The sequence below is a fragment of the Peromyscus leucopus genome, chromosome 23 (assembly GCF_004664715.2).
Source record: "Peromyscus leucopus breed LL Stock chromosome 23, UCI_PerLeu_2.1, whole genome shotgun sequence".
Taxonomy (NCBI): domain Eukaryota; kingdom Metazoa; phylum Chordata; class Mammalia; order Rodentia; family Cricetidae; genus Peromyscus; species Peromyscus leucopus.
In genome coordinates, this window is record NC_051082.1 from 28,781,288 (window position 1) to 28,806,936 (window position 25,649).

General features: G+C 52.9%; 1 protein-coding gene across 1 annotated transcript; it reads left to right on the forward strand.

Moving 5' to 3' along the window:
* Ephb4 (EPH receptor B4) lies at positions 1–25,420 on the forward strand. The gene is made up of 17 exons (XM_028861444.2): positions 1–552; positions 3,847–3,917; positions 4,055–4,342; positions 6,666–7,062; positions 9,924–10,079; positions 10,699–11,031; positions 13,356–13,480; positions 14,204–14,369; positions 16,255–16,357; positions 16,917–16,981; positions 17,084–17,197; positions 17,595–17,842; positions 20,513–20,728; positions 21,573–21,722; positions 22,875–23,068; positions 23,256–23,411; positions 24,405–25,420. The coding sequence occupies exons 1-17, from the start codon at positions 501–503 to the stop codon at positions 24,532–24,534; spliced, it is 2,964 nt and encodes a 987-aa protein (XP_028717277.1). The 5' UTR covers positions 1–500; the 3' UTR covers positions 24,535–25,420.
* Positions 25,421–25,649: the final 229 nt, after the last annotated feature.

Consider the following 25,649-nt stretch of genomic DNA (forward strand, 5'->3'; position numbering starts at 1 on the left):
CCTCCCGGCCCAGTCTCAGCCCGGCCCAGCCCCGGCCCAGCCTGTCTCCCTCCCTCCTGCTCGGTCCTCACTTTGGCTTCCACCCTCCTCGACCGCGACCCGCGCGCTCAGCCCGGCGGCGCAAGGGCCACCAACCACTCCAGGGAGCGAGGGAGACCGCGAGCCATCGGCCCACCCCAGTCAGCCAGGGCGGGACCCCCGAAGCCCCGGCGGGACCCCTAACTCTCAGCCACGTCCCGATCTCCGCCCGCCCAGCGACGGCCACTGCCAGGACGTCCCCCCTCCAGGCTGGCCTCCCCGCGCGCGCGCGCTGCGGCGGGGACGTGGGGGCCGCACCTGAGCGCGGGTGCCCGGCGCGCCCGCATGGGCCATCGCTGAGAAGCCCCCGACGGAAAGTCCCAGCGGCAGAGTCGGTGTGCATCCGCCCAAGGGAGGGTCAGACCTGGGGGGGCCAGGGCCCCCCAAACTCGGATCGTATTCAGCCAAAGTGAGGCGGCGCCATGGAGCTCAGAGCGCTGCTGTGCTGGGCGTCCCTCGCCACCGCTTTAGAAGGTGAGATTACTTTGGGGGGTGGCCCCCCCATCCTTGGGGTCCCTAAAGTTGTGCCTCGGAGTGCAGAAGCTGGTCTCTCCCTACTCCAACTCTGGCACCCCTAAACACTTCGGACCAATAGTGCTAGAACGGGAGGGGGCGGGGGAAGAGGCGGCCTGGCGGGGAGTGGGGTTTTTCTTTTGTTTGGGAAAGAGATGGAGTCGAGAGCCCAGACCAGGGACCTTCCCCTTCCAGCCTTCTAATCTCTCTGTCCTCACGTCAAAGGCCCTTGGCAGGCTTTCTTTTCCCACCCACCCGAATATTCAAAACTATCCCGAAAGTTTCTATCCACCCTCCACCTCTGGCCAAACTCCGGGGAAAAGTTCCCGGAGGGGGCCCTTTTGCAGATGAGGCAGACCCCAGCCAGGCCGTAAAACGACCCCCACCGCCAGTTCCCTCGCATTCACACCTGGACTCTACACCCTCGTCGCCCCATCTCCAGGCCGACGCCAACGCCAAAAGGCTGACCAGGCGACTGACCTCGTGCAGGCTCTCTCTCTCCCTCTTTTTGTTTTTTCCTCCAGGCTGTACCCCAACCTTTTAAATGCCGTTTAGACCTAAACTTTCCCCAAGCCCGTGGCTCTCTTCCTGCCGCCGTGCGAGCCCGGAGAAACTGCCTAACACTGGCTTGTATCGCACTAATTCACCCCAGCTGGCCACCTCCTCGCCGGCCTCAGATTTCTGTGTGTGTGCGTGTGAGTGTGTTTCTTTTTCTTTCTTTCTTTCCTGTATTCCTCTCCAAATGCCTCTTGAAGATCTGTGAGTCTCATTCCTCACCCCCTCTTGGGACTGCCCAGGACCTGTAACCCCCCTCCCTGCTTCCCTAATCTCCTTTCAATGAATTTGGCTCTTCCACAGCCTCCCTTGCTGCTTAGAATCAAAGGGGTGTTGGGGAATGGGGTATGGGAGGGGGGGTGTATGGGGAGTGGGGTATGGGAGGGGGGGTGTATGGGGAGTGGGCTATGGGAGTTGGGGGGGTGAAGGACGAGAATCAAAGGCGTTTGGAAAATCCTGCTCCCTCTAGGCTGGGCAGTGATGTTCTGGGCTGATCAAAGTGTGAGGGTGGGGAGGGGAGGGAAGGCTTTGGGCCCCTGGAGAGGAGGAAGTCAGACGGGCAGAAAATCCATGAAGTGTGTCGGAGGGAAAGAAAGATGCCAACAGGAAATGCCCCTTCTCACGTGTGTTAGTTACCTGGGTGTTTCCCAAGGCCTCCCTCCACCTGCGCCAAGTGCGTTTATTTATTTTTCTGTCATTTTTCACTTCCAGGGGCCCTGCTGGAGCTGGGTCTCCTTTCCCCATTTTTACAAATGAAAGACTGAAGCTTAGAAGTGTTAAGTAGTTTACCCTAGGCCACGTGCCCCCAGGGAAGGTGTAAACTGAGAGTCCGTCCCCAGGGACCCGGAAAGGGAGTCGTTAAGCTGAGGTGGGACAGAGGTGAGGGTAGGTCGGGGAAGTGAGCCAGAGGTGAAGAGGTCTGAGGTAAGGGGAGAGAAAGTGAGTCTGAGCTCAGCTCCAGAGCAGCCTGCACATAGCACAGACAGTGTGTAAATTGGAGACAGGAAAACACTATCCAGGCTGGAACAATGGAGGGTGGAGACGGCAGCCTCTATCCACCCCCTTCCCAGAACCCTGGGCATCCTGTCCCCAATGGGCTCTGCTGTCTCCTGCCATTGAGGGCCCCTGGGCTTCGCCTCCGGCTGGTCAGGTTCCTGCCTGCCCCCGGCACCCGTGGACATCACCGGAGCTTTGGGGCAGTACCCCATCCACCCCAGCTGGATCCCCGTCACCCCTTTTCTCCTGCAGCCCCACAGGGCAGGGCGGGACCTGGTCCAGGTGTTCCCGCTGCCTCCTCTGGGGGCCCACTCAATACCCATGTGGTTCCCAGACTCCTGCCTCCCCCCCCCCACTCCCCAGGTTTCCCGATCCTCTTCAGGGGATTCCCCAACCCTCCCTCTGCACATTGCCCGAGGCCTCTGCACTTATAATCCCTTACTCCGTCTGCACCCTGGCCCCTCCCCCCCAATGATCCCAGAGCCCTGCCAGGTGTGTTCCTATCCACTACCACCCCCCACACACACCCCTGAAATCTCCTTTCTTTTTCCTAACCAACTCCAGATGTTCTGAGGCCTCTGCAGGAGCCGGGGCGGGAACCCCAGAGTCCGGGCTTCCAGAATTTACTCCTCAGATGGCAGCAGATGGGGGAGGTGCTGTGCCCCAGGCTAGGGCACCACCTTGCAGGAGAACTGGGGTGTCTGGTGTGAAAAGGGGGTGGGGCCTGGGAAGAGGAATAGAGTTGGGATGGAAGCCAATTTTGGCACTTAGGAAAGGGAATGTGGAGCCTGAGCCGGGCCTGTAGGGAACCAAGGCCTGTGGCAGCAGCCCTCTGCCCCGAGGGGCGAGGACAGGATGGGGTTGTCCGGGTTTTCATTTTTTAAACAGGATTTCATGTTGTTCAGACCAGCCACAAACTCACTATGTAGTGGAGGTGGTCTTGAACTCTTGATCTTTCTGCCTCCACCTCCCCAGATGCTGGGATTACAGGAATGTGCTACCATGCCCAGCACCTTTTTCTTTTCTATTTTTGCGATGCTGGTGATGAGACACAGAGCCCGAGCGTGCAGAACAAGCACCGTGCGGCTGAGCCATGCCCCCAACCCCCGTGGCAAATGCCGACACCCAGCCCGAGAGCTACCTTCTTCAGACTTCCTGAGTTGTGGACGTTTAACTTCCAGCATGGGTTCCCCTCATCCTCCTGGGCACAGCCCCCAAGGAAGTCTAGACCTGGGAGTTCCCAGAGGCAGTCCAGTGCCTACCAGCCGCTGCCGGTGGCGTCGGCACTGGGGTCAGGAGGCACGAACCTAAGGGCAGTGGGATGGCGAGATGGTTCATCGCGGAATGATGCCTCCAAGCTTGATGACCTGCGCGCGCGCGCGCGCGCAAATAAATGTGATTTTCTTTATGTGAGGGGCGCCTGTGCAAAGACAGAAAAGCGTTTTCTTGTGCCATGAGAGTTGGCTGTCTCCTGCCACCACGTGGGTCCCAAGAACCAAACGCGGGTCTGCAGGCTTGGAGGCAAGCATCTTTATCTCCTTGGCCAGAGAAAATGAATTTTGCCACCTCCTTGTATCCCCGGAGTCCAACTTGGAACTAGAAAGATAGCCCACTCCCCGCCATTCCCGTTCGTTCCCGGCAAGCTGCTGGCCCTACCTCCCACCCCCACCCCCCCAGAGGGCTGACTCTGTCTCTCTGTCTTAGAGACCCTGCTGAACACGAAACTGGAAACCGCGGATCTGAAGTGGGTGACTTACCCTCAGGCAGAGGGCCAGGTAAGAGCTGGATCTCTGGTGACCCGGGAGGGAAACTGAGGCAGGGGGGTTGCAAGGATGCACCCGAGATGCTTGCTTCCCGCAGCCACCCCGCGATGCTAGCTAGGGTCCCGGGCTGACCGCTCCGCTCTCCGCAGTGGGAGGAGCTGAGCGGCCTGGACGAGGAACAGCACAGCGTGCGCACCTATGAGGTGTGCGACATGAAGCGTCCCGGGGGCCAGGCCCACTGGCTGCGCACTGGCTGGGTCCCACGGCGGGGGGCTGTCCACGTGTATGCCACGCTGCGCTTCACCATGATGGAGTGCCTGTCCCTGCCGCGCGCCAGTCGCTCCTGCAAGGAGACCTTCACCGTCTTCTACTACGAGAGCGAGGCCGATACGGCCACGGCCCACACGCCGGCCTGGATGGAGAACCCCTACATCAAGGTACTGCCGTGGGGTTCGACCCCCTTTCTAGGGCCTTTGGCAGGATCGTGGGGGGCTAGAAGCAGCAGGTTTAAGCCTAGGGAGAGAAGAGGTAGTGGTGTGGGTGGAGAGAAGGGGCCTGTGTAGGGACGTAGGTGCTGGGAATCCAATCCCGGTCTTCTCCGTAAGAACAAGTGCTCTTTTTTGTTTGCTTGCTTGTTTTGTTTTGGTTTTGGTTTTTTGAGACAGGGTTTCTCTGTGTAGCTTTGGTGCCTGTCCTGGATCTCACTCTGTAGACCAGGCTGGCCTAGAACTCACAGAGATCCGCTTGGCTCTGCCTCCCGGATGCTGGAATTAAAGGTATAAGCCACCACCGCCTGGCAGAACAAGTGCTCTTAACCACTGAGCCATCTGTTCAATCCTGTCTTTTAATTCCGGTTTCCAGCACCAGTCACACCTTGCCTCCCTAAAAGCTGAGGTATTGCTGTACTGTCCAGATTGGCCTTGAAAATGCTGGACTCCGGATTCAGCCCCTGCAATGCGCTAGCCCAGAACAGGGTTTCAAAGCTGAGGCTTTGAGGGTAGAAGGAGCCCCGAGCTGGCCTCAAACACCTGATGCCCCTGCCTCCATCTCCCCAGTGTTGGGATTATAGGTGTATGACACCATACTGGACATTTTCAAGTGTGTGTGTGTGTGTGTGTGTGTGTGTGTGTGTGTGTGTGTGTGTGTGGTTTTCGTTTATTTATTCATTGGGTGCGGACAGCAGTCAGAGACAGCTAGCAGGAGATTGGCCTCTCCTTCTTGGGTTCCGGGGATGGAACTCAGACCATTTTGCTTGGTGGCAAGGCCCGATACCGCCTGAGCCATCTCACCAGACTCTTCTTTTGTTGTTGTCGGTTTTAAATTTTTTATTAGATTTATTAATTTTATTTTATATGTGTGGAAGTTTTGCCTGCATTATTCATGTGTACCATGTACGTCCTCGGCGCCTGAGGAGGACAGAAGAGGGTGTTGGATGGATCCCCTGGAACCGGAGTTAAAGGTGGTTGTGAGCCACCGTGTGGTGCTGGGCACCGTGTTCTCTGTAAGAGCAATGCACGCTCTTAACTTCGGAACTCTCTCTCCAACCTTCATGGGTTTTGTTTTTGTTTTTTCCTTTCCTTTTTTTCTTTTTGAAATATGGTCTCTGATTATGTAGATTAGGCTAGCCTTGAACTCAGAGATCTGTCTACCTCTGCCTCTTGGAAGGAGGGATTAAAGGTGTGCACCACCATGTCCAGGTTTGTTTTAAGATTTTTTTTTTTAAGGATTTATTTATTTTTATTTTATGTGTATGTGTGCTTGCCTGCCTGTATGTCTGGTGCCCACAGAGGCCGGAAGAGGACATCCTATCTCCTGGAACTGGAATTACAGACAGTTGTGATCTACCATGTGGGTGTTAAGGATTGAACTTGGGTCGTTTGCGGGAGCAGCCAGTGCCCTTGACTTCTGAGCTAGCTCTCTAGTTCCTGTTTGGTTTTTGAGACAAGGTCTCACGTATAGCTCAGGCTGACCTCAAATTCTCTTATGTAGCCAAGGGTTACCATAAACTCCTGCTCCTCCCACTCCAACCTCCTCAATGCTGGGATCACAGGTGGGGGTTAGAGCTCGAACCCAGGGCCTCCTGCATGCTAGGTAGCACTCTACGAACGGAGCTACGTCCCCACCCATGAAAGAAGAATTTTTATTTTGGTAAATCTCCGCCCAGAACTGGCGGTGGATTTCCCATGGCAAGTCAGCATCTGAAGTGAGACTCTTAGAAGGGACCTGTATGCCTCCAGAGTGACGGCCGTCCTTGTCCCGGCTCCCGCACCAAGGTCATCTGCCCGTCACTTCCACGGTCATTTCATTTCTCCTTGGTTCTGAGGTCACGGTGCCGGGACAGATGAATGATTGGGACACTGAGACAGGACAAAGTCAGAAGCAGCGAGGCTCCACGGGATTCACGAATGGCAGAAAAGCCATCTGGGAAGTAGCTCAGCAGGTAGAGTACTTGCTTGAGAGTCTCAAAGCCTCGGGCTGGATCCGGAACGTTGTATTTATAAGTGTAGTCCCGACACCTGCCTGCCATCCCAGCACTTGGGAGGTGGAGGCAGGAGGATCAGAAGTTCAGGGTCATCATCCTGGCTACAAAGCAAGTTTGGGACCAGCCTGGGACTATAAGCGACCATGCATGTGTGACATATTGTGGGAGGTGAGAAGGTTCTCCACCACGAGCTGAGATGGTTGCAGGGGTCTGTGAAGAGGACAGTTCACTAGATCCAGGAACTGGGACCGCGGTGGTGACCCGGCTTCTCTTGGCAGGTGGACACGGTGGCTGCAGAGCATCTGACCCGGAAGCGCCCCGGGGCTGAAGCCACCGGTAAAGTCAACATCAAGACGCTGCGCCTGGGTCCGCTCAGCAAAGCCGGCTTCTACCTGGCCTTCCAGGACCAAGGAGCCTGCATGGCGCTGCTGTCCCTGCACCTCTTTTACAAGAAGTGTTCCCGGCTGACCATGAACTTGACCTACTTCCCAGAGACCGTTCCCCGGGAGCTGGTGGTGCCCGTGGCGGGCAGCTGTGTGGCCAATGCCGTGCCCACTGCCAGCCCCAGTCCCAGCCTCTACTGCCGGGAAGATGGCCAGTGGGCCGAGCAGCCGGTCACCGGCTGCAGCTGTGCCGCCGGCTACGAGCCTGCAGAGGGCAACAAAATCTGCAGAGGTGAGAAAGGGGGCCACCCATGAGGCTTTCCTGTCCTCGGGCGGGTGGGGCTGTGAGGCTTCCCATCCGGGGTCTCATTCCTTAAGGTTTGGGGATCCCCGCCCCCCAGACAGGGTTTCTCTGTGCAGTTTTGGTGGCTGTCCTGGATCTCACTCTGCAGACCAGGCTGGCCTCAAACTCACAGAGATTCACCTGCCTCTGCCTTCTGAGTGCTGGGATTAAAGGCGCGCACCACCACTGCTTGGAGGATTATTATTATTACTATTATCATTATCATTATTATTATTATTATTAAATTCAGGTTTTATTCTTAGTGTGGTAGAAAGTAGTATTTAGAATGTTGTTCATTCTGGTGATTGGTGGATTGGTTGGTTGGTAGGCTGTCGGGGCCAGAGGACAACTTGCGGGGGTGGGGGGTGGGGGGGTGCATTCTCCTTTCATCCACCATGTGGGGTCCCGGAGACCAGACTCATCATCAGGCTTGGCTCCAGGCACCTGTATCCAGCCCTTAAGTTCCCCAGTTCTAAGCTCACTCTAATTCCTGGACACTCAGTTACCAGAGCTGGGGAAGAGGCTCAAGCTGAGGTCTGAGCTCTTCCTCCTCTTGACTATTCCCGTAACCCCGTCCACTCCCTCCACCTCCTCTGCCTTCTGGAGACTGGCCTGGGAGGTCGGACTATCGCTGAGCACCGGAATACCTTTTTGGGCGAGGAAAAGGACTTTATGATCTCCGTTCTATTCGTTGGGAGTCTCCTCTTGTTTGCTGATACGACGTTGTCTCTCCGTCCCTGGAATTCAGCTTTTGACTTTTTTTTTTTCTGACAGCGCTGGGGATTTGAACCAGGGCCTTGCACATGCTAGGCAAGAAGCTCTCTGCCAACTGAGCTATGTCCTCAGCCTCTTAGTTGAATTTTGGTGGTGGTGGTGGTTTGGTTTTGGCTTTGTTGTTAGGTATTTATTATTTTTTCAAATGTAGTTGCTGGTGATCCAAACTCAGGTCCTGGCATTTGCTTTCTCATTTGCTTGTTTTGTTTTGTTTAGGGATTTGCTTATTTTGTGTGTGCTTGTTGCAGTGGGGGGGGGGGCGGCCCACGTGACTTGTGCTGCCAAGGCACTTGTGTGGTCAGAGGTCAGGGGTCAATTTTCAGGCATTCCGTCAAGTTGTTGGCAAGCGCTTGGTGACAAACGCCTTCACCCCTTGAACCGGCCCTCGGTCCCGTAAATGACTTTATTTCCACAAATGTCCACCTAAAATTAGCCAGTCGTTACTCTTGGAATGTTGGCAACATCCCTGCCTCTGGCCTGGGATCTAAGGTTTTACATACCATCCTAAAAACAGGACTTGACACAGTCCACTCCGGGTGCCGCAGCAAGCTAAAACATTGTCTTTGCTCATGGCTTCTGTGTTCCCGAGGTCCCAAGGCCAGCCTCTGCATCTCCTGGGGTGTTGTTTGTGGTTTTTATTTTGTCCCGAGATAAGGTCTTCATTCATAGCGAAGGCTGCTTCCCAACTGGTGAATTTTCCTGCCTCAGCATCCTGAGGGTTATCACCATGCCAAGCCTGTATCTTGTTTTATTTTATTTTTTAAAATAATTTTAAAAGATTTATATTTTAAATTATGTGCATATGTATAGTTACGTGTAGGTGAGGCATCAGGTAACTCCTGGAGCAGGAGTTGCAGGCTGCTGTGAGCCATCCAGTATGAGTGCTGGGACCTGAACTCAGGTCCTCTGCAAGAGCAGTATGTGCTCTTAACCTCTCCAGTCCCCAGTTTTTGTTTTTGAGAAACAGGGTCTCACTTTGCAGCCCAGGCTGGCCTTGAACTTGCTCTGTAGCCCAGGCTGGCCTTGCACTTTCAGTCTTTCCTTTGCCTCTGACTTTAAAGTGTTGTAATTAAAGGATGGGACGAGATGTCTGTCTGGCTTTACCGACTTGTATTTTGGTAAAGTAGAAAGTATCTGGTGCCGCTCACACGCGCTCTCTTAATGCCCTACACATATTTTAGCACTCCTGATTTTTGTAGCCATCCTCTGTACTGGGTAGTGTGCATTCAAAATGATTCGGATGGTGGAGGATTTGGTAGAGCGCTGGCCTGGCATGCACGAAGCCGCAGTTCCATCCTAACCACCAAATAAACTGGATGGGGTGGTGCACACCTGTAATCCCAGCCTTTGCAAGGTGGAGACAGATCAGAGGTTCAAGGTCAGCCTCAGCACTATATGGAGTTTTGAGGTCAGGCCGGGATTTACAAGAGGCTGTCTATAAGTTAATTAAAATCATGAGAGGGTTTCACCAGACTGCTAAGGTCAGGGTTGGGAAGAGCGAGGGGGGCTACCTACTCTGGGGGGATGGTCTCCCTTTTCCTCTTTCTGGCCGGTCTTTCATTCATTTCTTAGCTCTGCGTGCAGGTTTTGTTTTTGTTTTGGAGTTGGGAGATTCTTTTTAAACTTCATTTTAGGTGTGTGTATGTTTTGCCTGCACATATGTCTGTGTTCTATGTGTGCGCCTGATGTCTTTGGAGGGGGGACGGGAGGTGGGGAGGCACTGGATCCTCTGGGATGATGGTTATAAGGTACCATGTGGGTCCTGGCAGCCAGTGGTGTGTGTGTGTGTGTGTGTGTGTGTGTGTGTGTGTGTGTGTGTGTGTGTGTCTTAATGCATTTATTTTTATTTTATGTGAATGGGTGTTCTGCCTGCATGGGTGTCTGTGTGAAGGTGTCAGATCTCGGAGTTACAGACAGTTGTGAGTGGCCGTGTGGGTGCCTGGAGTTGAACCTGGGTCCTTTGGAAGAGCAGCCAGTGTTCCTAACTGCTCAGCCATCTCTCTGGTCTTCAGGGTGTGTTTTGCTCTCTCCTTCAGCCTGTGGCCAGGGCACCTTCAAGCCTCAGGTAGGAGAGGAGCCCTGCCAGCCGTGCCCGGCCAACAGCCACTCTAACAACATCGGCTCTCCTGTCTGCCTCTGCCGCATCGGGTACTATCGGGCCCGGTCGGACCCCCGGAGTTCACCCTGCACCGGTAAGTTTCCCTTGTCCAGCGGCGAAGGACTTTGGTGTCGTCCTGTGTGTAGCTCATTTCGGGGAGAGCGTGTGGACTCCTGGAACGGACTGCCCCCATGGTCCTGATCTAGTTTTCTGTTACTGCGGTAAAATACCCTGATAAGACACACCTTAGGAGAGGAGGGGTTCATTCAGCTTAGTTCCAGGTCCTAATCCTTCAGTGTGGAGACGTCAAGGCGTAACAGCCAGTCACATCACATCCGCAGTCGAGAACGGAGAGATACGAACGTGTCCATGCTTGCTTATACCGACGGCTCTGCTTGACTTCACCACTCCTAACGTCCCGGGACGCCTGCCTCGGGAATGGTGCCCCCCACAGTGGGCTGGGTCCTCCCGTGACTTAACTTAATCCAGACAGTCCTGCACAGACACGCCCACAGGCCAGCTCCGGTAGACCGTCCCTCGTGGAGACGTTCCTCAGGTGGTTTTAGGTTGTGTCGAGTTGTCAAAACGAACCCGTCACAGCCCCCGTGATTCCCAGCTTTAACCTCACCTTCGACGGTTAAGACCAGTGCGGCTGTCGTCTGCCCTTAAGGCGGGCCCCTCCTACCCTGCGCCCGATTCTCTTTCTCCCGTAGCCCCACCCTCTGCTCCAAGAAGTGTGGTCGCCCATCTGAACGGTTCCTCCCTGCACCTGGAATGGAGTGCTCCCCTCGAGTCCGGAGGCCGGGCGGACCTCACCTATGCCGTGCGCTGCCGGGAGTGCCGCCCTGGGGGCGCCTGCTTGCCCTGTGGAGGCGATCTGACCTTTGACCCTGGCCCTCGGGACCTGGTTGAGCCGTGGGTGGCAATCCGGGGGCTGCGTCCTGACGTCACCTACACCTTTGAGGTCGCTGCTCTGAATGGCGTGTCTACCTTAGCCTCCGGACCAGTTCCGTTTGAGCCCGTCAATGTCACCACTGACCGGGAGGGTAAGAATGGGGGACAGATGGGAGAGGCGTTGATGAACTACTTGCTGAGGGTGCAGAAGACCAACATGGGAAGTGGGAGCAGGAAAATCAGGAGTTCAAGGTTATCCTCAGCTAACCCAAGAGACCCATTGGCAGAAAATATCTGTTTTAAAAAGTGATGTGTTCATATGGAAATGTCGTAATGAAACCGTCTGCAGTTGCTATGCTCTAATGGAAGGGGAAAAAAAAGAAGGGGTGGAATACTTATAATCCCAGGAGTTGGGAGATGGAGGCAGGAAGATCAGTGGTTCAAGGCCCACCTGAGCTACTTGAGACTGCCTCAAAGAGAGAGAAAGTGTGTCTTGTTATAAAGAGACCGTGGCCAAGTTGGGTGGTGGCAGTGCACATCTTTAGTCCCAGCACTCAGGAGCAGAGGCAGGTGGATCTCTGTGAGTTCGACGCCAGCCTGGTTTACAGAGTGAGTTCCAGGACAGCCAGGGCTACACAGTGAAACCCCGTCTTGGAAAACAAACAAACCAAATAAAAAAAAAAACAAAAAACAGTAAAGAGGCTCATGGTTCCAGAGGGATAGAGTCCATGGCAAGCATGGCATGAAGGCAGGTGTGCACTGGAGTAGTTGAGAGCTCACATCTTGATTCATGAGGCAGAGAGAGAGAGAGAAAGAGAGAGAGAGAGAGAGAGAGAGAGAGAGAGAGAGAGAGAGAGAGAGAGAGAGAGAACTAAATAGAAATGGCTGGATTTTGGGATTTTGAAATCTCAAAGCCCACCCCCAGCGACACACCTTCTCCAAAAAGGCCACACCCCTAATCCTTCCCAAGCAGTTCCACCAGCTAGCTACCAAGCATTAAAATACATGAGCCTGTGGAGACCAGTCACATTCAAACAACCACAGAGAGAGAGCATCAGGTATTCAGGATGACAGGGTGAGGGACCTCAGAAGGATGATAGAGGGGATCAAAAGGAATTCGTGTGTGTGTGTGTGTGTGTGTGTGTGTGTGTGTGTGTGTGTGCATGTGTACATGCATACTCAGAGGCCTAAGGTTGACTCAGATGAGTTCCTTGATCCATCTCCACTTACACACTGAGGATTTGTCTAATCTAGCTAGCCAGCTTACTCAGAGAGGAATCCCCCTGTCTCTGCCTCTGTGCTCAGGGATTATAGGTGACTGAGATGCTCGCCCAGCATCTAACTGGGTGCAGGGGATCCAAACTCTTGGGCACTAGGCAACTTGCTTACTGGGCCACCTCCCCAGTGCCAGAGTTATTATTATTATTATTTTCTTTTTTTTTTTTTTTTTTTTTGGTTTTTCGAGACAGGGTTTTTCTGTGTAGCTTTGCATCTTTCCTGGAACTCACTTGGTAGTCCAGGCTGGCCTCGAACTCACAGAGATCCGCCTGGCTCTGCCTCCCAAGTGCTGGGATTAAAGGCGTGCGCCACCACCGCCTGCATTTTATTTTATTTTTGTTTTGTTTTTTTTTTTTTTTAAAGATTTATTTATTTATTATGTATACAGAAGAGGGCACCAGATCTCATTACAGATGGTTCTGAGCCACCATGTGGGTGCTGGGAATTGAACTCAGGGACTCTGGAAGAGCAGTCGGTACTCTTAACCTCTGAGCCATCTCTCCAGCCCTTATTTTGGCTTTTTTAAGACAGGGTTTCTCTGTGTAATAGCCCTGGCTGTTTTGGAACTCTGTAGACCAGGCTAGCCCTGAACTCACAGAGATCCATCTGTCGCTGCCTCCCGAGTACTGGGATCAAAGGCATGTGCCAATACCGCCCTGTTAGGGAATTCTTTTTTTAAAAAGATGTATTTGTTTATATGTGCCTCCATGTGTTTGTGTGAACCGCATGTGACGAGGTGCCCAGGAAGGCCAGAGAGGGTGTTGGGTCCCCTGGAACTGCAGTTACAGGCTGCTGTGAGGTACTAGATGTGGGGGCTGGGAACTGAACCTGCGTCCTCCGCAAGAGCAGTAAGAGCTCTGAACCGCGGAGCCATTGGAACCATCTCCAGCCCCTCAGAAGGCACTCCTATAAACACTGGGAGAGGAACTAGGTCTAGCCAGTGGAGGGAGAGTTAGGAAAACAAGAACAGACCCTAGGGCTGAGGTCTGGCTCAGCGGAAGAGCATTCGTATGCAGAGTAGGGGAAGAATGGAGAAAGCTGCTGCTGGACGTGGCAGCAGCCGGGCACGCCTTGGCGGCTGAGCACACTGTGACAACCGGGCACGCCGTGGTGGCTGGGCACACTGTGACAACTGGGCACGCCGTGGCGGCCGGGCACACTGTGACAGCCGGGCACACCGGGTTTCTCTCTCCTGCAGTGCCTCCTGCGGTGTCTGATATCCGAGTGACTCGGTCATCACCCAGCAGCCTGAGCCTGTCGTGGGCTGTCCCCAGAGCACCCAGTGGGGCTGTGCTGGACTACGAGGTCAAGTATCACGAGAAGGTGAGACTAGGCTCAGTCCCAGGTAGGGGGAGTAGTGGGTCTGGATCCAGAGCTGGGATGCCTGGATTTGGAGACATCTGGTGAGGATGGCAGCTTCAGTTGACTGTTTAGTAACTGTACAATCGTGCAGCCAGCCCCTGGGCCTCTCGGAGCCTCAGTTATCCTCTTCTGTAAAATTGTTGTTATACTACCAGGCAAAAGGGTTGTCAGAATGGCTCATCAGTAGAATGCTTGTCTAGAATCCCCCAGTGAGGGGCTGGGGTGTGGCTCAGTGGTAGAGCCCCTGCCTAGAATCCCCCAGTGAGGGGCTGGGGTGTGGCTCAGTGGTAGAGCCCTGCCTAGAATCCCCAGTGAGGGCTGGGGTGTGGCTCAGTGATAGAGCACCTGCCTAGAATCCCCCAGTGAGGGGCTGGGGTGTGGCTCAGTGGTAGAGCACCTGCCTAGAATCCCCCAGTGAGGGGCTGGGGTGTGGCTCAGTGGTCTAGCACATACTTGGTATCCCCCAGTGAGGGGCTGGGTGGGGGGAGAGGCTTAGTGGTGTAGCACTTGCTTGGGATGTAGAATACCCTAGGTTTGAGTCCCAGCACCTCAAAGAGGAAATATAAAGCTGCTAGAAGGATTACGTGATGCCACACAGCAGGATAAAGTGGGAAGGACGGAGGAAAGAAAATCAGCAGCGAAGGGGGACTATCTTATGACCCATTCTTTCCTCCTCCTCCACAGGGCGCAGAGGGCCCCAGCAGCGTACGTTTCCTGAAGACATCAGAAAACCGAGCTGAGCTCCGGGGGTTGAAGCGGGGAGCCAGTTACCTGGTCCAGGTACGCGCGCGCTCCGAGGCTGGCTATGGCCCCTTCGGCCAAGAGCATCACAGTCAGACTCAACTGGATGGTGAGTTTGGGGATTCGGGTGGAAACTGGGATTGTGTGTGTGTGTGTGTCCCCGCCCTCCCACACCAGGCAGGTCTTACCTCAGTGTCCCCAAAGTCAGTTGTTTTTATCCTTCAGTGATAAGGTCTGGCCAGCAAAGATGGCAAAGGACAGAGAATAGAGAAACTAAATCCAGCTCTGAAGCCTGCAGGGCTCTTCATCCTTAGCAGTAGGTTGACCCACAAGCTCCGGTTCTTTCTTCCAATAAGACGAGAAAAATCATCCACCCTTTATCACAAGTTCTGAAGTAAAGAGGTAAAGTGAGGTAGCCCATGCTTCTAACATGTCAGACCCATGATTTTCCAAGCTATTTATTTACTTATGAGACATCTCATTCTGTAGCTCTGAAACGCACTATGTAGACCAGGCTGGCCTTAAACTCACATAGATCCTCCTGCCTCTGGCTCCCCAGTGCTGGGATTGAAGGTCTGCCCTACCACGCCCAACTAACTCCAAACATTTTTAAACAGCTCATTCCTTCCTGTCTCCCTTTATGTTTTTTGAGACAGGGTTTTGCTATGTAGCCGTGGAGATGTTCTAGAAAGTGCCAGACTGGGCTCAAAGTTGTAGCAATCCTCCTGCCTCTGCCTACCAAGTGCTGGGAATTGCAGGAGTGTGCCGCCATACTTGGCCTCTTTCTTTCCTTTTTTTTTTTTTTAATCTTCTCTCTTCTTCCATCCCCCCTTTTGTTCTTATCTCTTACATTTTTCAAATATTTTATTTTATGTGTATGAGTGTTTTGCCTGTATGTATGTCTGTGCACTGTGTGTGTGCAGTACGTGTGGAGGCCAGAAGTGGGCGCTGGGTCCCCGGGAACTGGAGTTACATATATTTGAGCACCCTCATGTGGATTAGGAAGTGAACCCAGGTCCTCTGGAAGGACCACCTTCCACCGGTGCCCTTAGCCGCTGGTCCATCTCTTTTCTTTCTTCTAGAGACAAGGGTCTCGTTGTGTGACTCAGGCAGGGCTTTAACTTGGCAATCCCCTGCCTCAGCCTCTTAAATGATGGGGTTACAGGCATGAACCATCACTTTTGTCTTATTTTTCTCTGTGCTGATGGACGCCAAGACCTCTTGTGTGCTAGACCAGACTCTACCACTGAACTATGTCCCAGCCTTTATTTTTATTTTGAGATAGGGTTTTGCTAAGTTGCCCAGGTTGACCCAGAACCAGCTGTTGTCGCCCAGGCTGGTGTTGAACTCTATCCTCCTGCCTCAGCCTCCTGAAAGGGATTACATGTGTGTGCTATCATTCTGCCTAATTTTTCACCTTCGGACTCTCACCCAAGTGAGATTATTTATTTATTTATATTTGATTTTTCTGGATAGGGTTTCTCTGTGTAGCCCTGGCTGTCCTGGATCTCGCTCTGTAGACCAGGTTGGCCTCAAACTCACAGAGATCCGCCTGCCTCTGCCTCCGAGTGCTGGGATTAAAGGCATGCACCACCACTGCCTGGCTGAGATTTTTTTTCTTCTTAGAGGACATCAAAACATATAAAACAAAGTCAAAATATCCCTGGCTGGGGTGATGGCTCAGTCAGCAAAACACTTGCCATCAAAGCATGAGGGCTGGAGTTGGGATCCCAGCACACACGTAAAGGCCGTGTGCGATGGCCTCCAAATGCATGTGCACACACACAAAAGAACACACGCACACCATCCCCCAATCTCTCGCTGTAACAAAGCTTGGACGCTTTTTCTCCATTGTTCTCAATCTGAGCTCACTGTTCACTCGGCTTGTCGTACGGGCTGGGGTCTGTTCTCAGGAGGCCTCAGGTCATTGCTTGAAGCTGGAGTTAGGGAATCAGGGACCCTTGGCTTTACCTGACTGACCTCTTCTCCCCCAGAGAGCGAGAGCTGGCGGGAGCAGCTGGCCCTGATCGCAGGGACTGCGGTGGTGGGCGTGGTCCTGGTCCTGGTGGTGGTTGTCATCGCCGTCCTCTGCCTCAGGTGAGACTCTGTAAACCCCCTGTGAGGGGCTCCTGCCCACACACCCTAGAGCGGTGGTTCTCAGCCTTCCCAATGCTGTGACCCTGTAATACAGTTCCTCACGTTGTGCTGACCCCTGACCATAAGATTATTTTCTTTGCTACTTCGTAACTGTAATGTTGCTACTGTTATGAATTGTAAGGTAAATTTCTGATGGTCTTGGGCAGCCCCTGTGAAAGGGTCGTTCAACCCCCCCAAAAGGGGTCGTGGCCCACACGTTGAGAACTGCTGCCATGGGCAAGCCTTCCTGTCTTCTCCGCTGGTCACCTGGAATCGTCCCAGGTCCCAAGTCCTTCATTCTCTGTGGTCTTCTATAGAGGCATAGAGATGTAGAGACAGAGATAGAGAGATAGAGATGTAGAGATAGAGATAGAGATGTAGAGATAGAGAGATGTAGAGATAGAGAGATAAAGATATAGAGATAGAGATGTAGAGATAAAGAGCTAGAGAGATGTAGAGATAGAGATAGAGATCTATAGAGTAATAGCTCTGTTTTTTACTTCTTTTCTCGTGGCTATAGGAAGCAGAGCAGCGGGAGAGACGCCGAGTACTCAGATAAACACGGGCAGTATCTCATCGGGCATGGTACGTGGGTCACAGGAGGGCGGGAGGAGCTGGGAGCTAACGGGACATCATAGTCCAGAGGAATTTACTTCCTGGTTAATGGGCTCCCATGTGGCTCCTTAGGCACGAAGGTCTACATCGATCCCTTTACTTATGAAGACCCTAATGAGGCAGTGAGGGAATTTGCCAAAGAGATCGATGTCTCCTATGTCAAGATTGAAGAGGTGATTGGAGCAGGTGAGAGGATCAAGCCGGGGAGCCGCGGGGCTGGCTCAGTGGCTGGAGCGCCTGCCACACATACATGAGGACCTGAGTTTGATCCGCAGCCCCATGTGAAACACCTGGGAACAGCAGCCTGTAATCCCAGCTTAGGGGTGCAGTGGATGGGATGGGATGGACGGACAGACAGGTGGACCACTAGTCCTCATTGGCTGGCCAGCCTAGAGCTGATGAGCTCTGGGTTCAATGAGAGACCCTCTCTCAAAAACTAAGGTGGATTGCTGGGTGTGGTGGTGCACTTGGGAGGCACGTGCGCGCACGCACACACACACACACGGACACACACAAACACACAGGTAGAAGCCTGGGCAATGGGTCAGGACAGAAGAACTGACCCTCCACGTTCTTGTTGAAGGTGAGTTTGGAGAGGTGTGCCGGGGCCGGCTGAAGGCACCAGGGAAAAAGGAGAGCTGTGTGGCCATCAAGACCCTGAAGGGTGGCTACACGGAGCGGCAGAGGCGGGAGTTCCTGAGCGAGGCCTCCATCATGGGTCAGTTTGAGCATCCCAACATCATCCGCCTCGAGGGTGTGGTCACCAACAGCGTACCAGTCATGATTCTCACTGAATTCATGGAGAACGGAGCCCTGGACTCCTTCCTTCGGGTGAGCCGGCCCACCCACCTCACAACCACTGCACGCTCCTGTCGGGATGTTGTGGGGAGGGGACAGGGAGAGCTGGGCATAGAGAGCAGGACAAAGCAGGATTCATGCCTTGATTCATGCCTTGATTCATGCAAAGCTGAGGCAGGAGGCTTGTGCGTTTAAGCCAGCCTGGGGATACAAAGCCAATTCTAGGCCAGCTGGGATTGTATCATATAGCAAGACTCTACCTTCAAAGAGAGAAAAAAGTTAAATAGTTTCAGACATGGAAAAGAAAATCAAACCAGATCTTGAACAGTGGCTGAATTATTTGATTGATTTATTTTTGTACATAACTGGAGATTCAGACCAAGGTCTCACATATGCTATTCATGTTCTCTATTGCTGAGCCACGCACTCAGACCCTCACTGGGGGATTCTAGGCAGGGGCTCTACCACTGAGCCACACCCCAGTCCCTCACTGGGGATTCTAGGCAGGGGCTCTACCACTGAGCCACACCCCAGCCCCTCACTGGGGGATTCTAGGCAGGGGCTCTACCACTGAACCACACCCCAGCCCCTCACTGGGGGATTCTAGGCAGGGGCTCTACCACTGAGCCACACCCCAGCCCCTCACTGGGGGATTCTAGGCAGGGGCTCTACCACTGAGCCACACCCCAGCCCCTCACTGGGGATTCTAGGCAGGGGCTCTACCACTGAGCCACACCCAGCCCTCACTGGGGATTCTAGCAGGGCTCTACCACTGAGCCACAGCCCCTCACTGGGGATTCTAGGCAGGGGCTCTACCACTGAGCCACACCCCAGCCCCTCACTGGGGATTCTAGGCAGGTGCTCTACCACTGAGCCACACCCCAGCCCCCCACTGGGGGATTCTAGGCAGGAATTCTACCACTGAGCCACACCCCAGCCCCTCACTGAGAAATTCTAGGCAGCCTTCTACACCTGAGCTGCATTCCCAGCCTGCCTGGAAATGTTTATTCATCATTCTGAGTTTCTGTCCACATTGGCTCCAAACATACTTTCCCTCATCTTAAGATTCTTTCTCATCTTCTGCAATTATCTCTCACATTCATCTTCCCTAATCTGCAACAGGACCTTCCCAACAGAGAATCCTGTGTTAAAGTTGAGGGGTCAGACTGTCCTCTATGGATCTGACTCGGCATCCACAGAAGCCTGGGTGGGTATCCCTAGATGGGACCCATGCAGTGTGTACCACAGGATCCCCTGTGTGGTCCAGCCACAGACATCTCATTTCCAATTCATCAGGACATTAGAAATAGAATTGCTTACAGAAAAACAAATTAGAGGACTCTTGGGAAAGAAGCCGTAAATCCAGAAGTGGGACTTTCCGAGGGACACATGGTACAGCTCTTCAGCATGTCACCTCCTATCAGGGGTGCTCTAGGTTAGGGAGATGCACGGAAATAATAAGCATAAATAATAAATAATAATAATAATAATAATAATAATAATATATGGCCTGTCATTCTAGCTACTTGGGAGAATGAGGCATAGGATCACAGGGCCAAGGCCAGCCTGGGCAAATTGAAGAAGTCTGTCTCAGTAAGGATACAAAGGGGGCTGTGATGTAGCTTCACGGTAGATTGCCTACATAGAATCCCCCAGTGAGGGGCTGGGGGATGGCTCATGACTCAGTGGTGGAGTGCTTATGAGGCCTTAGGTTTAACTCTCAGCATTGAAAACAGAATGCAGATTTGGATGCATTATCCCTGCTTTTCCCTCCAGAGCTGCAGAGGCCCCTGCATCCTAGGTGAACTCAGATAGGATCGATTTGGTTTTGTTATTCTGGTTGGTGTAACTGTAAGGGCAAAATGTTATTAAGGTTCGGGGACTAGACCTCATTTTTGTCACAGTGTGTCTCCATTCCTCACTCTTCTCTTGCATTCACACACAGCCGGTCTGAGACATTTTCTCATTGACAGGCAGCTCAGGGTGCACTCATAACTAGCTCAACTCTGCCTGTAAGGTGTATGGGCTTTGTTAGAATAAAAATGTTAGCTGAAGCCATTGGTGGTAGCTTGCGCCTCTAATACCAGCACTTGGGAAGCTGAGGCAGGAGGCTTGCCACAAGTTTGAGCTAACTTAGGCTACATATTGAGACTCTAAAAAAAAAAAATAAACAAATGTGCTGATTAGAAGTGGAGCATTGTGGTGCATGCCTATAAGCTGAGACAGTTCTAGGCCAGCCTGGACTGCATAGTAAATTCCAGGTGAACCAGCTAGAGTTATATAGGGTGATCCTGTCTAAAAGAAAGCAGATTGGGGGTATATAAAGCATCTCTTTATAATTTGGAAGTGCCTGAACTTCTATAAAGTAAAACAAAACCAGGAGGCATGGTGATTCATGCCTTGTAATCCCAGAGTTTGGAAGATTGATACAGGACTGCCATAAGTTCCAGTTCATCCAGGGCTAAAAGAAGACTTTGTCTCAAAAAGCAAAAACCGAAATATAAGGTGTGGTGAGAAACAGTGTTAGGGTGTTAAAATAGGCAGGAGAATTTAATAAGTAGGGCTGTCTGAGAGAACTGAGCTGCCTTCTAGGTGAGCTGAGAGATGGGTATATGAGTGATAGCTGCCGTGATCGGAGTGGCAAGGAGGGTCAACCGTGGGTGATTTATCCTAAAGAAGCCTTTCTCCCTGTCTCCTCTCCAGCTGAATGATGGGCAGTTCACGGTCATCCAGCTGGTGGGCATGCTGCGGGGCATTGCCTCAGGCATGCGGTACCTGGCTGAGATGAGCTATGTCCATCGTGACCTGGCTGCTCGTAACATCCTCGTCAACAGCAACCTAGTCTGCAAGGTGTCTGACTTTGGCCTCTCCAGATTCTTGGAGGAGAACTCTTCTGACCCCACCTACACAAGCTCCCTGGTGAGCCTGGGGCCAGGGATACCAGCTGAGCATTCCAGCCCACGTGGGGAGCTGGGTTGGAAAATCAGCAAGCAAGTATTGGCAGCTTCAGACCGGGAGAGAATAATACAGGTTGCAGGCTGAAGGGAAATCAGCTTCCAATGTGTCGGAAAGAACAGCCGTGGAGACGGGAGATTGGAGGGCAGAAAGAAGAGGCCAGTGGGCGTAGTGGCTTACATTTGTCACCCCAACAGTAAGGGAGGAAAGCAGTGTGATGGAAGCTGGCCTGGGCCATCTAGGTGGATCCTCTCTCAGAAAGAGAGAGAAGACAAGATGTTGTGGTGTGCACCTATAATCCCAGCACTAGGGAGCTGGAGGCTGGAGGAGCTGGAGGCATGCTTGGGCAACGTGAGACTGATTCTAGGAAACATCCCAGGCATGGGGGCCAGGAGGAGGGGAGAAAAGCAGAGTTGGCGATGCAGGAAGTGTCTTAGTTTCTTTTCCTATGGCCGTGAGAAAGTATGCTGACAGAGATAACCTAAGGCGGGTTTATTCTGAACTCACAGTTTTGGGGACAGCCAAGGCGAGCAGGAGGGAGCAGCTGTCCCATTGCACCCATGCATGTGCTTAGCTCGCTCTGTCCTTCTGAATCAGTCCAGGACCCACGCCAGAGAACAGCACTTCCTGCTTTTAGGCTGGGCCTTCCCACCTTGTTGAACCCCATTAAGATGACCCCTCTTGGGTACTGCCACAGGCTCATCTCCGAAGATCCTAGATTCTGTCAAGTTGACAACACTATCCATCGTGGATGATGTTTCTGGGTCCTCCTGGTGCCTGGGCTCACCTTTTCTTCCTCCTTCCACAGGGTGGAAAGATTCCCATCCGATGGACCGCCCCTGAGGCCATTGCCTTCAGGAAATTCACTTCTGCCAGTGATGCCTGGAGCTATGGGATCGTCATGTGGGAGGTCATGTCCTTTGGGGAACGGCCATACTGGGACATGAGCAACCAGGACGTAAGTGTTCCATGATCATACCGAGATTTCTTGGATAGTCCATCACCTGGGATACAGGAGTGGGGGGTGGGGTTCCCAGACTTTCCCACCCATGTTTGGGATAGTGGGGGTGATGTTTACATCCAAGAGCTGGCTGTAGGGACTTGGAAGATGACTCATTAAGTACCTGCCCTGCAGGGATGAGGACCCAAGTTCAGACCCCCCAGCATCCACACACATGGTGATCATCCATAACCCCATTGTGGGGGACAGGCAGATCTGGGGGACTTACTGGCCCACCAGCATAGCCAACTCCAGGTTCAGTGAGAGACACTGTCTCAAAAAATAAGGTAGAGGGACTGGGAAGATGACTGAGCAGGTAAAAGCTTGTGATGCGAGCATGAGGACCAGAATGAGATCCCAGCACTCAGGTGAGCATCAGGTGGGCGTGGGAGCTTGCCGTAATTCCAGCACTTGGAAGGTAAGGGCAGGAGAGCCTGGATCAAGCTAGACCGGGAATCAATAAGCTCTGGGTTCAGGGGAGAGACCCTGCCTCAATATATAAGGAAGAGAGTTGATTTTAACGTCTGGCCTTTACACAAACACACATGCAGATAAAGGGAAGTGGAGAGCTGGAAGATGGCTCAGTGGGCAAAGGCATCTGCTGCCAAGCCTGATGACTTGAGTTCAATCCCCAGGACCAACACAGTGGAAGGAAAGAACCGATTCCTTCAAGTTGTCCTCTAACCTCTACATTTGTTATTGAGTGTACACACACACACACACACACACACACACACACACACACACACCTTTTCCCACAAGTTAGTAAATAAATAAATGCAATTTAAGAATAAAATAAGGTGTAGAGCAATAGAGGAGGATACCCTATACTGACTGACCTTTGGCCTCCACGTGCACGTGTATGAAAGACCAGACACACAGAGTTGGGCTTAGCATTGCTGGGTTCGGGGATGGATGGTGAGCAGGGTTGGGAGGTTAAACTCTAGACTGAAGGGGGATGGCGCTTTTGCTGGCCACAGCCAACCTCCACCTACCAAGGACTCACGAGTGTGCTATTGGGTGGCTGTGGTTCCCATCCCAACATCACATGGGGCTTTAGGCAGATGGTACTCTCCAACCAGCTTCACCTAGTCCTTCTTGTCACTGTAGGTGATCAATGCCATTGAACAGGACTACCGGCTGCCCCCTCCCCCAGACTGCCCCACCTCCCTCCACCAGCTCATGCTGGACTGCTGGCAGAAGGACCGGAATGCCCGGCCCCGCTTCCCCCAGGTGGTCAGCGCTCTGGACAAGATGATCCGGAATCCTGCTAGCCTCAAAATCGTGGCCAGGGAGAATGGCGGGTGAGGATCCTAGAGAACCACCCCCTCCATCCCTGACTCTGCCACCACCCAAGAGCCCTTCTGAGTGGCCCTGGAGTATCCATCCCTTTGATGGTATATGGATTGGTCTGTGTTGGTCTTCCCAAAGCCCTCTGATACCGAAGCTGTCCAACTTAGCATTTCCGTCTTTATCTGCCCCACCCCCCAGGGCCTCACATCCACTCCTGGACCAACGGCAGCCTCACTACTCTGCTTTTGGCTCTGTGGGTGAGTGGCTTCGAGCCATCAAGATGGGAAGATACGAGGAAAGTTTTGCAGCAGCTGGGTTCGGCTCCTTTGAGGTGGTCAGCCAGATCTCTGCAGAGTAAGTGGAAAGGGCCACAGTGAGGGCACAGCACCCAGATGGTGCCTGGGAACACTGGGCATAGGAGGCTGAGTCAGACCCTCGGGTTCAGTAGGGCCTCTGGGTGCAGCCTCAGGGCTGATTGTTATATTGGCAGTCCAGCAGTAAGGACATTGCCCAGCACCATGCCCAGGGCTGCACAGCAAACAAATCATGACTGAGGAAGACTCTGGATTCTCCCAGAAAGGCAGTGCCCTGCTGGTGCCCATTCTGGAGCCTTCTCCACCCTGGGTCATCTCTCTTCCCATTTCCAGCCTGTATCTATCTTTGTGTTTCTATCTACATTCCAAACCGGCTCTCACATTAATGTGTCAACTCTGGTTCTCTTTTCCCACCCATAAAAGGAGAAGACGGGACTGAGATTTGGAAATCCCTGCCCAGCTTTGATGTTAAATGGTTTTATGATTCTATCAACCCCCAAGTAACTGTTCTCTTGCCTGTCTGCACTTACACAGCCTTCCTCTGTTCTCCGGTTCTCTCTCAAGGCCTTCACTTACCCCGGCTTTGAACATAGGGGGAAAAGGCATAGACTTATGTAGGCAGGAGGTAGCTGTGGTGGTATACCACTGTTCTCCCAGCTCTTGGGAGGCTGAGGCAGGAGGATTTTTCACTTGAGGCTAGTATGGGCTACATATCAATACCCTGTTCTCAAATAACCAAATCTAATAATTTTTAAAAATTCCTTGAGAAGATGCCTGACCAGGCGGGTCCCCTGGTCCCTCCTCAACATCTTCCTTGACCCAAAGGCCCCCTCTATGCCCTACTTCTTTTTCTGTTGGCTCCTTTCCATATTTCAACTTCTCTTGAGGCCTCCCTCTTTCTGTCCTCTACTACAGCCACGCAGTAGAGGCTTGGTGCCTAAATTCTGCCTCGCAGCCCCTGACATCATCATCATCCTATGGGCTTCCGGATCGACTGGTCCCTGAACTCATCCAGCCTTCTGTTTTTCCACAGGGACCTGCTCCGCATTGGAGTCACTTTGGCAGGACACCAGAAGAAAATCTTGGCCAGTGTGCAGCATATGAAGTCCCAAGCTAAGCCAGGAGCCCCTGGTGGGACAGGAGGACCAGCCCAGCAGTTCTGACCTCCAAGGACTCACCCTGCAGAGACATGGCCTCTCCTTCTTTCCGGGGCAGGGTTGGGTGGGGACTCACGGAGATGCCCCTCCCCCCCACCTCAGCCTCCCATTGGATTGCACTTTGAACTGAGGGTGTTGGGAGTTGGTAATCTTTGAGACCCAGGATTTGGGGAGCTGTGCCATATGGGATGGTAAGAATCATATCTGTGCCCTCCAGGCAGGAACCCCGAACTCAGAGTGAGTCTTTCCCTCAAGCCTGGGCAAAGAAACATCCCCAATCTCCCATCTTCCCAGAGGGCTCACTCCCTAAGCGCCTTCCACCTCAGTGGGCATGTCCCTACAGACCAAAGAGAAAGGGTGACCGGCCTGCCAACTTGGGAGTGGAGAATGTCCCAGGAGGCAGGAAGGGGCTGTCAAGACCCAGTGATGTAATCATTGGATTTTGATGTCCCAACTTGCTGCTGTCACCACCAAAGGCAATCATTTTCCCCTTGTAAATGCCCCTCCCCTCATCTGCCTTCATATTGAAGGTTCTAGATTTTTACTGTTTTTATTTTGTTATTTTTTTTCCTCCCTTTTTGTCCCCTTGTCCAGATTTTGTGTGTTGAAGGGTACCTGTTTCCACTCTCTCCTGTTGGGAACAAGGACCCATTGATATGTTCTAGAACAGTGCCTTGGAATGCCACAGCCCCAGACAGTTCCTTTCCCTTCCCTCCCCCAAGTGACCCCAAGCTGTGTCCATAAGTGGAGGGGAGGGGGTGAGGTTATAAAGGGCAGGAGGGTGGTGGCATTCAACAGAGGCAGACGTCGGTGCTTGGAAGGGGGTTCTTAAATTATATTTAAAAAGAAACTTTTTTTGTATAAATAAAAGAAAATGGGATATGTCCCAGTACTGAGGGTGTTTGGGAGCTGGGATAGGCTAGATGTCTGAGAACAGGGGATCCCTAGGGGTCTGGATTTGGAGGGTCAGGTGAGGTGGTGGGACTGTGGTGTGGGGAGGTGCTGGGTGTTGGCTCCCAGCCCCAGGGTGTTCTGTTTGGGTTGGTGGGAGGTGAGTCATTGGCAGCTGGTGCTAACTGCTCCAGCTGCCCCTGCCAAGAGCCTCAGGCACCTCCGGGGTA